Source organism: Myotis myotis, unplaced genomic scaffold, assembly GCF_014108235.1.
Source record: "Myotis myotis isolate mMyoMyo1 unplaced genomic scaffold, mMyoMyo1.p scaffold_m19_p_16, whole genome shotgun sequence".
NCBI classification, from domain to species: Eukaryota; Metazoa; Chordata; class Mammalia; order Chiroptera; family Vespertilionidae; genus Myotis; species Myotis myotis.
In genome coordinates this window covers 953,194-965,585 of record NW_023416320.1, presented here as the reverse complement: position 1 = coordinate 965,585, position 12,392 = coordinate 953,194, and the positions used below count along the sequence as shown (strand labels likewise).

Sequence of the window (12,392 nt, the reverse complement as noted above, 5' to 3'; positions counted from 1 at the left end):
GTGTTAACAGAAGCACCAGTGGTCTTTGTTCTCTCGCTGTCAACCACTTGCAGGAATGCACACGGCGGGGGGTGGGGGGGGGGTTTCTGATTCTGGAGACCCGGGCACAAAAGGCCGATGGGCAGATCCGAGCTGTCAGTCCCCATGACCAATCGAGCAGGTGCTGCCGTGCAGGGTCGCCCAAACACCTGTGTTGGGTCCCGGCTGAAAACAAGACTCACCCAGCAGCCAGCCCCCCTGCGGGCACCCCACACGTCTCAAGCGGACAGGCGATCGCCCTGAGAAAGACCAAAGGACACTCAGCTCGCTCAGGCGTGAAGCAGCCACGGAACAGGCCAGGCACCGAGACTCGGACGCACCGGAGCCTCTGTCCGAGGTCAGGGCGTCCTCCACGCCAGACAACGCCGCCGCCTGGCCCTTCAGACTCCGCGATCGCTCGCCCTGAGGGTGCGAGGGCACAAGGGACCCCGAGGAAAGACCGAGGAGGCAGAGGCGCCTGGCCCACGGCCGTGAGGGCAGGGACTGGTCGCGAGGGCACTCAGCCCTGACCGCGCCGCCCAGAGCGGGCTTCCTGCGACGACCCTGCGACCACCCAGGGCGTTGGGAGTTTCCACTTCCCGGCACCGCAGGCGCCTTCCTTCCAAACACGGGGCCTGGGACTCAAAGAGAACAACCCGCTCAATCTCAGGTCGGTTTACAGTAGGGAGAGGTGGGAACACCAGGCTCAGGGTCAAAGGTCAGTCGGTGTGCCTGCACTGCTCACACCACGCGGCCACTTTAATTGTGGGATTGACGGGAAGCGGGGTCCAAGCCCTTGGTGAGTTCAGAGGCGGTGAGGAGGAGGAGGGAGCAGCGGGCGCCTTTCCAGCCACCTGGGGGGGGGGGGGAGCGGGGGGGGGGGTAAAGCAGGATGTGCGTCCTTCCTCGGAGCGGGCCGGCCCCGCCACGCGGCCACTTGGCCACTCGGCCACGCGGCCACTCGGCCAGCACTGAACAGAGGTGCTCACGCTCAGTCACTCGGGAGACGTTTGGCTGTTTTCAGTGTGGACAGCGAGGCTAGGAGCAAACATGAACCTTCAGAGAATCAGAGGTAGCCTTTATCTGCATTTGCTTTTTTTAAAACGAAAAGGTATTTAGAAACCACCTTCTGTAGTGAGTTGGCTACGCCAATACATTCACTGGGGACAGTCACGTGGCAAAACGTACCCAGAAAGCACGAGGCGAGGGCCCCGCGACGGCATCACGCACCAGGTAACTGGCTGGGCGGCCTGGCCACACACAGAATCACACCCGGGAGGGGCGTGCGAGCAAACACGACTCCCCTGGCAGACACCGCAGGCCGGCAGGACAGCGCGGGGTCGCGGCCTCCACAGCTACGACGGTGTCGACACAACAGTGACCTTGTGGCTTCACAGGACGGCCGACCAGAGAAGCCCGGAGGCGTCACTCTCGCCGGACACGGGCCACACAGACGCCTGCTCTCCGCTTGGCCAAGTGCTCCCGGGGCCACGGCAGACGACCAGGAACCCAACAAGCCACAGAAGCACCCACGGGCGTGCAATGAACCCTCTTAGATGACGCCTGCGGACCTCCGTGAGCACACGCCCCTACCCCAGGCCGCAGGCTCCTCGGGGAACACGCACGGCCACCGGCGCCGGCGAAGGAGGAGCCGCCACTCGCCCCCAGAACCCGGCACCGGGCGGTCACAGCCAAGCTCGGCTCCTGCTTACAGTCAGTCAGACGAGAACGGCGATGCGGGTCGGACATAATTACAAAAGGAGGTTGTCAAAATCAGTGCAATTATTTTGAGTTGAAATTTTCCTTACAAAAAAGAGTGTGTGAGACGAGAACGGCCCGTGGCCAGGCTGCAGAGCCGAGAGGACAGCTTGGGGGACGGGTTAAAATATAAATAAGAGAGTTGCATTCTGAAAGTGAGGCGCACGAACACTGAGGACATTTCTCTACTGTACATTCCTTTTCGCGCGAACGTGAGAGATGAGTCCGAGAGAGGTCACAGGGAGTGTCTATGGCTTGTCCGGGCCACTGGGATTGTCCACGGTTGGGGTCACGCCAGCTTCTAAAGTTCCTCCGACTGGAACCACCTTAGTGTGTAGGGAAATGCCCATGAAAATCCTTTAACTGTCCATCCACTCAAAGTCCCACCCAGGACCCCAGATCTTAACAGCCCCCCAGAACAAGCCCAGCACCTCCAGGACTCAGGGCGGACAAGCCGTCCCGGCCCCACAGGCCCTTGGGGACATCTGGGGTCCCACCCACAGGGCGCTTGGCTGGTCCGCCCTTCACATATTGTATCAAATATATAATTTGATTGAAAAACTGCCTTGCAAAAAGAAAATTTAAATCTCCCCGCAGGTCAGTGTAACATTACATTGCTGCGCATGTAAGAAACAATTCGTCCAGAAAACTTACATTTGTGGCTTTCAAAAATAAATCAGCCGGCAAAGCTGCAGGTAAACGTCAGGCGACTCGTACAAGCTGGGAAAGTGACTTCTAGCTTACAAATCGGGTGCCACGTGCACCAGGATGCCCGCACGGGCCAAAACAAACCAGAGCAGAAAGGCAAAAGGAACAGCAACTTCGGCACCGAGCAACAGTAAACAACATACAACGCACTTCAGCGCCGCCACCCCCGCCCCCGCTGCAGGAACGGAGGGGTGCCCGCTCCTAGCCGCACGCCGGGCCAACAGCTCCCTCCCGGGGCCGCGGCCAGGGCTCCGCTGTGGGTCCAGGGCGCACACATTCACTCCGGGGAGCGTGAGGGCCACCCCAAGAAGCAACGCGATCTGGGACAAGAAAAGCTGGGCCCTTCCGTGCAGCAGCCAGCGAGTCAGTGTCCGCGTGAGGGCCCCTCAGACAGGAAACCCGGCCCAAACGGAGACAGAGCCGCCCCTTCTCAAAGCAGAGGCTCCCCAGCCTCACCGAATCACCGAGCCCGGCCACCTGCACGCGCGGCACAAAGGGCTCTTCTGCAAAATGGCGACTTTGATGGCTCTGCGGGGAGTTGGGAGGGGGCTTGTCGAATGCGACAGATAGAAGTGAGGGGATGGGGCTGCGCTGATCTTCCTCAGAGAATATTTTCAAGCAGCTACGAAGGGCACCAACAGAAGAATCTAATTGGAGAGCTCTTTTAAAGAGGCGAGATAAATGCCCGTTTTTCTTTGATACGAATCCCAATTTCTACACCATCATTTCATTTCACATTCAGTTTGCTTCAAGCAAGGCACACCTTACTAACAGTGGGGTGGGGTACAGACAGCCAATGGGGGTGCCCTCCTCGGCCTGAGCCTGAGGTGGCCCCAGGTGGGGGCGAGCAGTCAGGACGGCCGGGGGGCTGCTGATGCCTTTAGCGTGCAGCATTTATGAAACAAGCACAGGCTACAGAAAGGAAAGTGCTGTGGCCACTGAAAAGCAAATGTTGCCTCGAAATAATTTGTAAAGAATTTAGGTGTAACTTTCTGCCAGGTTTTAGCTTAGAGCTTCATGGCCAGGGGCCCCCTCCACAGGCTCTAGACGGGGTCCCAGATGTCAGGCAGCCCCTGGCCCGGAGGCCGCAGCGAGGCCAGGAGCCTGCACTTCCTCCAGGCACCACGCCGCCCGGACCGCGATCCTTTCGCACATGTGACAAACACGCCTTTGAAGCAAACAGGGTTCGATGATCCTAAAAGTGGCTGGAAACCGACCTAACTTGAGAGCATGTGAGTGAAGGTCCCTCCTGGGTGGGAAGCCGGGATGCGCCAGGAGCGGGCGGTGTCCGGAGCAGGAGAAAGTGCCACTTGCCAACAGAAGGACAGGGAGCTGCGACGTTTCTCAGAGCAAAGGCTTCTGTCGTTGAAACAGACGAGATACAGCAAGAAGAGACGTATGCCACCGATGAGACACCACATGCACACACGTACACGCACGCACCACTCAGCGTAGACAGCTGCACAAACCATGTCCACCCTTGTCACTGCCGCCAAAATCCGGGCCGAGTGTCCACGACAGCCCCTCACACTCCCTGTCCCCCGGCCCTCGGAGCACAGACAGGAGACAGTGGGCGCCCACTCCAGCGGAGGCAGCCCCGTCGGGACCCCCGCCACCACGGCGCCAGAGGTAAGTGTCAGCAGGGACAGGAAACAGCACAAAGCAGCACGGGAAGGCTGTCTCCTTCCTCGAGTCTCTACAATGGACGTGGACCGGACCCTCGATGGAACTGCTGCCGGGACGGAGCCCACGTGGCACAGAGCCGTCGGCTGTCACCCTTCCAGCTGTCGTGGCATCCCTCTTAGTGCAATGGTTTCTGGGGTGGCAACCCCACGCCGGGGCCCAGAAGGCAGATCGCCGCGGCAGGGTCTAGCCCTCACGCTGGTGGTCGTCAGCCGCCCTCCGGGGACAAGGCGCCCGGCAGAGCCCCGCCGACGGCTTTCTGTGGGTCTCTGCACACAGACCCTATGACACCCAGCACACGGACGTGCCTCCCAGGGGCGGAAAGATCCGTACATTCCACTTGTGCTTCACCGGCTGGGCCACACCCGGCGAGGAGGCAGGGCGGGCGCGAGTGAACGCTGTGAGCGCACCGGCCCCGAAGGTACAGCGACAGTCTACACGGGGCAGTCGCTGTCAGTGAGTCCGCGGCGCAATCTGCGCCGAAGCTGAGACCCATGGGGCGGCGGCCTCCCGGCCCCGACACCAAGCACAAGAAGTTCCCGTGCCAGGAACTGAGACAGCGCCGAGCGCTCACATTAATACTGCAACCAGATATATATATTCTCTACATTAAAGACATACAGTGAAAGGATTGTACTGTATCATCACCACAGACCCGTATTCTTTAGAAACTTTGGAAAATAAATGTCACAGTCCTAGAGGACCAATCTCACCATTAGACTGTCGGCATACCATCTTTTTTCTTTTTTTTTTGTTTTTTTAATAAATTTTTATTAAAATGGCACTTGGCTGCCAATCTCTCTGGACCTAGAAATGTTGAGTGGGCGTGGTCTCTGGCGTCCCAGCCCCTTTCCCCCGCAGGTGGGGCGCCCACCGCGGGTCCCTAAGAGCTTGCGGAGCCACGTCAGGGCACACGAGTGTCGCGTGAGACACACGTGAGTGACAACGTCAGAATGGTCAAGGCTTTAAAACCACAATAGTGTTTGCGTTGCTTTCACCCTCAGAGAACGCTCACAGCTAGTTTGAGCCCATCAATTCCATACAGAATCACGTGTTAAAAACAAGTAAATCGAATGACCAAATAAATTAAAAATGTTTTAAAGCCCTGAGTTCATAGACTGCTTTTAGGAGATGTTTTTAGGAAATACGGGACTATTAATAAGCAGCGGATAGATTTTGGCAAACCATCTCTCCTGCGACAGTGGGGTCTCATACAGGTCTGCAGCTCAGAACGAGTGTGAAATCTGGACGGAAGGCATTCTGGGAAAGGAGCCTCGGCTGAGTCCACGACGTGTGGTGTCCAGTGCTGGCTGCCACGGGGCTGGCGTCCGTTGGTCTGAGTGTCGCTGGTCTCGTGTGAATCCGACTCCGCACACAATCGTAAACACAACATGTCAAGCAAAGTACATGGTGCGCAGCGTGTCCTGGTGGACCTGGACCGCCTTGGCCAGTGCCTGGTGGTCCCGCCCGTTACTTTGCCCGGAGGTATGGCTTCCTTCAGCACTGGGGACAGGGACAGAGACAGCTTGGTCAGCTCGGCCGGGCCACGCCCCCGCGCCCGGCCGCGCCCACCAGGACCACGCCCCCGCGCCCGGCCGCGCCCACCAGGACCACGCCCCCGCATCAGACCAGGGCCACGCCCCCGCGCCCAGCCGGAACCACGCCCCGCGCCCAGCCGGGGCCACACCCCGTATCAGACCAGGGCCACGCCCCCACGCCCGGCCAGGGCCATGCCCCCGCCCGCCGGACCACGCCCCCGCGCCCAGCCAGGGCCACACCCCGTATCAGACCAGGGCCACGCCCCCACGCCCCGCCAGGGCCATGCCCCCGCCCGCCGGACCACGCCCCCACGCCCGGCCAGGGCCACACCCCGTATCAGACCAGGGCCACGCCCCCACGCCCCGCCAGGGCCATGCCCCCGCCCGCCGGACCACGCCCCCACGCCCGGCCAGGGCCGCACCCGGCCAGCTGCTAACGGCTGGGCTGGAGCATCCGGGCCTCTGTTGGCTCCGGAAAAACAGCTGCCACAGCCTATCTGGGAAGCGACCCCCGCTGGGGCCTGTGGCCAGGAGAGGCTGCCACTCACCTGTCATGTTCTTTATCCACCAGGTGGTACCTGGCGCGGAAGGCCACCAGGTGAGCGTAGTATGCTGGCGCTGGGATGGACACCGAGCGCGTGCAGCGCACGTAGGTGTGACACAGCTGGTAGGTGAGGATCTGCAGCTCGTCGGAAGAGAAACGATTGTCATCCCAAAGCACGTGGTAGTGGGAGGGCCTGCTTGTTCCCTGAAAGCAGACCGGGGGTCAGAGACAGCGCTCACCGCGAGGGCACCGCCAACAGGCTGCGCCCCGCCGCTCGCCGCTCACCGCTCGCAGGCTCCTTACCAAGGACACGGTGTTTAGCGACAGACAGCGACGTTATTACGCATCATTGTAAAAGGCACCAGGAGATATATTTCATCGGGCGTGTAAACACAGACCGCACACACTTATTCACATACAAAAAACCATAGAAAAGATATAAAACACTGGAGAAATGTTTGTTCTGGGGCTGCATCACCGTACAGGTCGGGTTTCTACAATGTTTTATTTACAGGCAAGAAAACCATCTCTTAAAACTCACATGTTGACCACACTTTAAAAAGGGAGTTGGCACACGTGTGTTACTTGTGCAGTTTGTGAAGCTGGAAATCTTTTGAAACTGAAGGAAGTGGGAGCTGGCAGCCTTGCCCCCCAACACAGGGCACAGAAGGCACCGGCGTGGGCACCCTCACAGCTGCCACACTGCTCAGCCGGCCCACCCGCCCGCCTCCCACAAAGTCCCGCCTGCCTCCTCCGGTCCGGCCACGGCTGCCCGCTCACCCCTGTGCTCGGCCCAGTGACAGATGTCACGTCCCCGCCCCACCCCCACTTTGCCATTTCGTTGGTGGCTGTTAAAGGGGTGGGGGTCGAGGTGTTCTGTGTACGGGGGCCTGCCCCTCGAGGCCCATGTGTCTCAGCCCTAAATGTCTCAGCAGAGGACAGGCCAGAGCCCCTGCCCCTCCGTGTTCGCACGTGGGCCTGTGTGGAAGGCGCCCGCTGGAGGCCGTGAGGGGGGGAGGCTGCCCAGGGACCCACAGGGAGGCCACTGTCTTCAAGGCTCAGTTTCTCCTTTTGCACTTAACAACCAAACACGGAAGAGCCGTCCGGGCCTTGGGTGCACCAGGCCCACAGGCCACACCGCGGCGTCGGGCAGGAACAATTCCCAGGAAACAATCCGACTACCAAGTTCACAGTGAAGTCTCAAGTTTTAGGTTCCCGTTCTCTGGGGAGGGTTACTCAAGTCCTGCACAGACTCAGACCGAGCCCGTGTGGGGGGCTCTGAGGCAGGCTGGACTCCCGGTGCTCAGCTGGCAATGGGCTGCCGGCACGGCACCCGTGTGGCAGCCCTCCCTCAGGACCACCCTCTTCCCCGAGAGACGGGACAAGCCAGAGACACTTCCCCAGGTGCCCAGCAAACACACGTGGGGGTGACATGCGTGGACCCCACCACAGGGTGTGAGCTCATGGAGGCGGCCCCTCGTCCCTCACTGCCCTTCCCACATCTCCGGAGCCCTCCTCGTCACCTTCACCAGGTGGTCTCGTCACCTGAGCTCTCACCCCACTTGCTAAGCACCAGGCCCAGGGACACCCTGCCCCCACCCGTGCGCCTGCACCTGGCACTCACCGCTCGTGCCTGGACCTTATCTCATCTGAAATGCACCCCAGCTTCCCAGTGGGTCCCTTGTCCCCAACGCCCGGTGGTCCCGAGCCCCTGACCACGGCTGGTTCCCCTGCTAAGTGCTCCCCACCGAGTCCCACCCCGAGGGTCACACCTGCATGTGTTTGCTGAGTGTGACCTGACGTCACAGACGCTGAGAGGCCCAAAGGGGACCCTTTGCCTCACCTGGATGCCAGCGTGACTGCACAGGTAGAAGTCGAACTCGGTCGGGTGGGTGATCTTCGTGTCCACGGTGGTGCCTGCTGGAATGTTTCCGCTCTTCCCGACCTTCAGCAACACAGGAGTGTCAGCCATGCCCGGAGGGGGGCGTGGGGGGCAGCCGAGGAAGCCCAGCAAGCCCTGCCCACCGCCCTGAGGCTGGGCCCCCCTCCACGGGCCCTGTTCAACTCTTTACATTGACGGATACATTCGCTCAGCGCTTTTCGGACCGGCCACAGCCGTGGCTACTCACTGGCGGGTTCTTTCAGAGCCGCCTCCCGGCCCTTTATCAGCTAACGCACGTCTCCGCCGGACCCGTGCGATTCACAGGGCCACGTGCTCGCCAAACGGACGACGGCGCTTCTCTAACACCCCAGGCCCGGACCCCACACAGCCCTCCGCAGCAGCGGCTCCCAGAGCCCGGCAGGCCCCGCGGCGAGGACACGCACCCGCTCGTTCTTGTCCGTGCAGAAGAGCCGCGTGTGGTGCCGCTTCTGCACCACGATGAACGTGATGCCCGGCTGGTAGTCCTTCTCCAGCTTGATGCAGGCCTCGCGGATGGCCAGCAGCTCGTGGTGCAGGACCTGCGGGGACAGAGGGCGTCAGGGCCAGTGTGTCCTCCGGGTCTGCTGCCGGGAGCAAGCCGCTTCGTCACAGGCAGCACGTGACACGTATCTGCAGCCACGGCTCCGAGTCCCGCCGGCGTGTTCATGGCTGCGTGCTCTGCCTTTCGGGACCTACGCTCCGTGTGTACAACGGAGAGACTGACACCCAGGGCTCAGGGGCCAGCGGTTTCAATGAGAAGACGGTAAAGCGCTCAGCACGGAGTGTGCGCAGTGCTGGGTGAAGGCCGCGCAGGGGCATGGGGCGCGGTGGGGGCACAGCACAGCCCTCGCCACGTCTGTCGTGGAGAAGAGCGAGCGGGCCTCGTAGGAAAGACACTGGCTTAGGTGTCGGAGGCAAGTCCAAGACCTCGTCTGACACGAGCCGCTGTGTGGCTGGGGAGCCAGGCACCCTCTCTGATCCCGGTTTTCACTCTTAAGATGGGATCACTGACCTTGCAAGCTTGCTGTGCTGACTAAAGTGATGTGCAAAGCCTGTGCCGGGAGCCCCGGAGTTAGGGCACAAGGACGGCGAGGCCCCGTCTCGTTCCCTCCGTCTGTCATCAGAGAAGACGGGGGACGTCCCCCACACACCCCTGAGGCTTCAGTGACTGTCCCCACTAAACACTGTTCTGCTGCCCTGACTATGCCTCCAACCCTACAGGAGACGAGGGCGGAACTAGACAACGAAGAAGGCTGGAGCTCAGAGGAGCACCCTTCCAGCCGGAGGGAGGCGACCCGGAGTTCTGCACTGGCAGTGCCACGGGGTCCACCGGCCTCGGCACCCAACAGGCGAGGGAGCGTCCAGCCCATCCCCGTCGCCGACCGCGGCCTCGGAAGAGCCGCTGCCCTGGGCCCCGCCCTGCACCCAGCAGCTCACCCAGGCACCAGGGCGGCCGTCAGGCTCCTCCCACCCGCACCCTGCCTCTGCCCCCTGAGAGCATCACCAGGTAACGCGTGTGTTGGGGACGTGGCGGGAGCAGAGGGGCAGTCACCGGCCAAGGGGCACACGCAGGGATAACCTCCCAAGACCTGGGCGGGACGACTCCTGCCGCCCAAGGCCCCGACCTGGAGGCGCTACGGCTGCTGTTCCCGCTCACCGCCCTCCTGCGGTGCTCCCTGCGCCTATGACGCACCCCGCCTTCCAGACCGCCCTCCCTCCACGTCCCCCAAGATGCTGCCCCTCCCTCCCCATCCAAACAGCGGCCGGGCCTGCTGACTGCATTCTAAGGGCTCCCAGCCATCCGCCCCACCCGGCGTGCTTCTCTGTCACGCCCCTCACTGCCTGCCCTGCGCACTGCAGCCCAATGGGGTGCCCGCCCCACAAAGCCTCCCCGACACCCTGCCTCCGCCCGCACAGCTCTCCAGCCCCAAGCCTACCCATTGCTCCTCCCGCCCGTCTGTCCTGCCTCAGCGTCGCTGCCCGTGCCCACCGTCCCCGTGACCTGACAAGCACAGGCACAGGGAGCAGCCGGACAGGCGGTAGACCGCACCCCCTTCTCTGCAGAGACCCCGAGAAGCCGCTCTGCCGGACAGACAGGCAAACCCCAGACACACTGAGCGCAGCGCGGAGGCGCCCACCTGCTGGAACTGCCCCTCGGACACGCCGTCGCGGTAGAAGATGATGCGCGTGGGCTTGAAGCGCGTGGACTTGTAGAACTGGATGAGCAGCTCACGCACCATGGCCGCCAGGTCCTGGATGATCTCCTGGCGGTGCTGCTGCACCCGCACGGTGGCGCAGTAGCGGTTGGGGTGGGCGTCCATGCTGCCCACGACCTGCGGGCAGGAGGCGGCGCGTCAGGAGCGGTGCTGCCGCTTCTCTTGGGCGGCGCCCGGCCTTCCTGGGCTCCCCGTGTGGAGGGGAAGCTGGCATTGGCTCCGTGCCTGGCACGGAGCAGGGCTGGCCCCATGAGCTGCCCCGGGCAGAGGGAAACCCAACAGGTGGCTCCGGACAAACGAGGAGCACACACGGCCACACGGCCCTCTGGCAGCCCCACGGGGTCGGCGGGACCTGCAGCCCTGGGCCTTCGCTCCTACCCCCAAGGGAGGCCGGGCTCAGCCCGAGGAAGGGGCAGCGGCCGGGTGTCAGCAGGGTCACCGTGAACCGGGGCCGCCACACCGCCTCCAGGGCCACCTCAGAGTCAGGAGGAGGGAGAGGGCTTCGGTTCCGGCCCGCGCACACGCCGAAAAGCAGGCCGGCAAGCCCCGAGTGCGGCGAGGCCGCCAGGAGCAGCGCCCCCCTGGTGGGACGGACACGCCGCTCTCACTGCTCCGCAGTCGCACTGACCCGCCCGCAGCGCCTCCCAGTGCCTTTCCCACGGGACCCGGACGTCCCCAGCTGCCACCTAGCAGCCTCCTGCTCTCAGGAAGAGCTCTGGCCGTCTGGCCGCAATGGGACCGTGTCCCCCCCGGCCCCCCCGCCCCCCGGCCCAGCGGACAGCGTGGCACTCACGGCAGCAATGGAAGGCTTCTTCCCGTCCCCCGCGGGGGGGTGCGTGACATCGGCTCCCAGGAAGATGACCGGCTGCTGGAACACGGGCGGCCTTCGGGGAGAAAGAGAGCTTGAGGCCAAGGCCGGGCACCGCCCACTCGCGCGGGCACCCGCTCCTGGGTGGCCAGGGCACTGGGCGAGGTTCTCTTAGCGACACACTCAGAAAGCCTCACAGTACGTGGCAAGGCCACGTGAGCTTCGGAAGAACCCATGGGGAGAGGTGTGGTGGGCCGGCCGCTGAGGCTGGACGGGGCGGGGGGGAGGGTCCCTCTCTGCGCACACAGAACGTTTCCCAAATAATACTTCCTGGCCCCCCAGGACTTGGGAAGCTGCTTGCTACCCCTTCCCGAGAGTGGGACGCGCGGCCAATGGACACAGTCCTCCCCACATCGGTACAGAGGGGCCAGCGGGCACCCCGCCCACCCGCCCACTGCCCTGCCTCACGGCCGACCTGAGCTTCTGGGGTTAGAAGGCCTCCTACCAACCCCTCCCCTAGCGCCGAGCGCCGCCGCTGGCGAGGCTGTGAGCAGCAGCGGGAGGAGCGCAGGCTCCGGCCCCCGCCTGTCTGCACACACACCCTGCGCCCCCACCTGCTGCTCCCACCCCCAGTTCTGGAGCATTCCCAACAGCAACCACTGCAGCCGTGACTCAAACCTGTGGCTGGGCTCCACGCTCCTCCCACGGCTCCCTCCCTGCCTCGCTCGCTTGCCTGGAGCACCTGCGGCGAAGCTCCGGAAGCAGAGGCCTTGCGCTTCCCACGTTCCCACGGCAACCAGACTCCTCTTTGCAAGGTCACCACCTGCCTGACCTGCACGCCACCCGTCCGGCCTCAAGACAAACCACTTTGGGGTCCTTGGAGGACCCTCCCCTCCCTTCTCAGGCTCCACTGCCAGCTCCTAATCTCCATGACCTTTAGCCCCAGACGCCCACATCCCTCCTGTCCGCACCCTCCAGCCGGGGGGGCTTTAAGTCCCACCTCCACACCAGGAGCCCTGACACCAGACCTCACCCTCCACCCACCGTCTCCCCTCGAGGCCGACAGAGGCCGACACCCACACACCCCCCCAGGGGACCCTCCAGGCTTCCTCACCACCAATGCTGCCTTCTCTCTCCACGGCCCGGGACCTTGGACTCATCCCGGAATCTCCTCTCCTCTCATCAAACCCAACAGGTC

The 12,392-nt window shown here is 62.9% G+C and overlaps 1 protein-coding gene across 4 annotated transcripts in view; it reads right to left on the bottom strand.

Annotated features, from left to right (window-relative positions):
- Nucleotides 1–4,903: 4,903 nt before the first annotated feature.
- Nucleotides 4,904–12,392, bottom strand: part of AGO2 (argonaute RISC catalytic component 2) — a 44,138-nt gene continuing 36,649 nt past the window's right edge. For 2 of the 4 annotated variants that reach the window (XM_036337594.1, XM_036337597.1), the window contains 6 exons: nucleotides 11,180–11,270; nucleotides 10,309–10,503; nucleotides 8,575–8,709; nucleotides 8,093–8,194; nucleotides 6,254–6,453; nucleotides 4,904–5,670 (listed from right to left, as the gene is read on the bottom strand). In XM_036337594.1, the coding sequence (XP_036193487.1) occupies nucleotides 5,562–5,670; nucleotides 6,254–6,453; nucleotides 8,093–8,194; nucleotides 8,575–8,709; nucleotides 10,309–10,503; nucleotides 11,180–11,270 (832 nt within the window). In that variant the 3' untranslated portion in view covers nucleotides 4,904–5,561. Of the gene's footprint in view, nucleotides 5,671–6,253; nucleotides 6,454–6,552; nucleotides 6,656–8,092; nucleotides 8,195–8,574; nucleotides 8,710–10,308; nucleotides 10,504–11,179; nucleotides 11,271–12,392 lie in introns of those variants that run through there. The other 2 variants (XM_036337595.1, XM_036337596.1) reach the window with 2 other exon arrangements.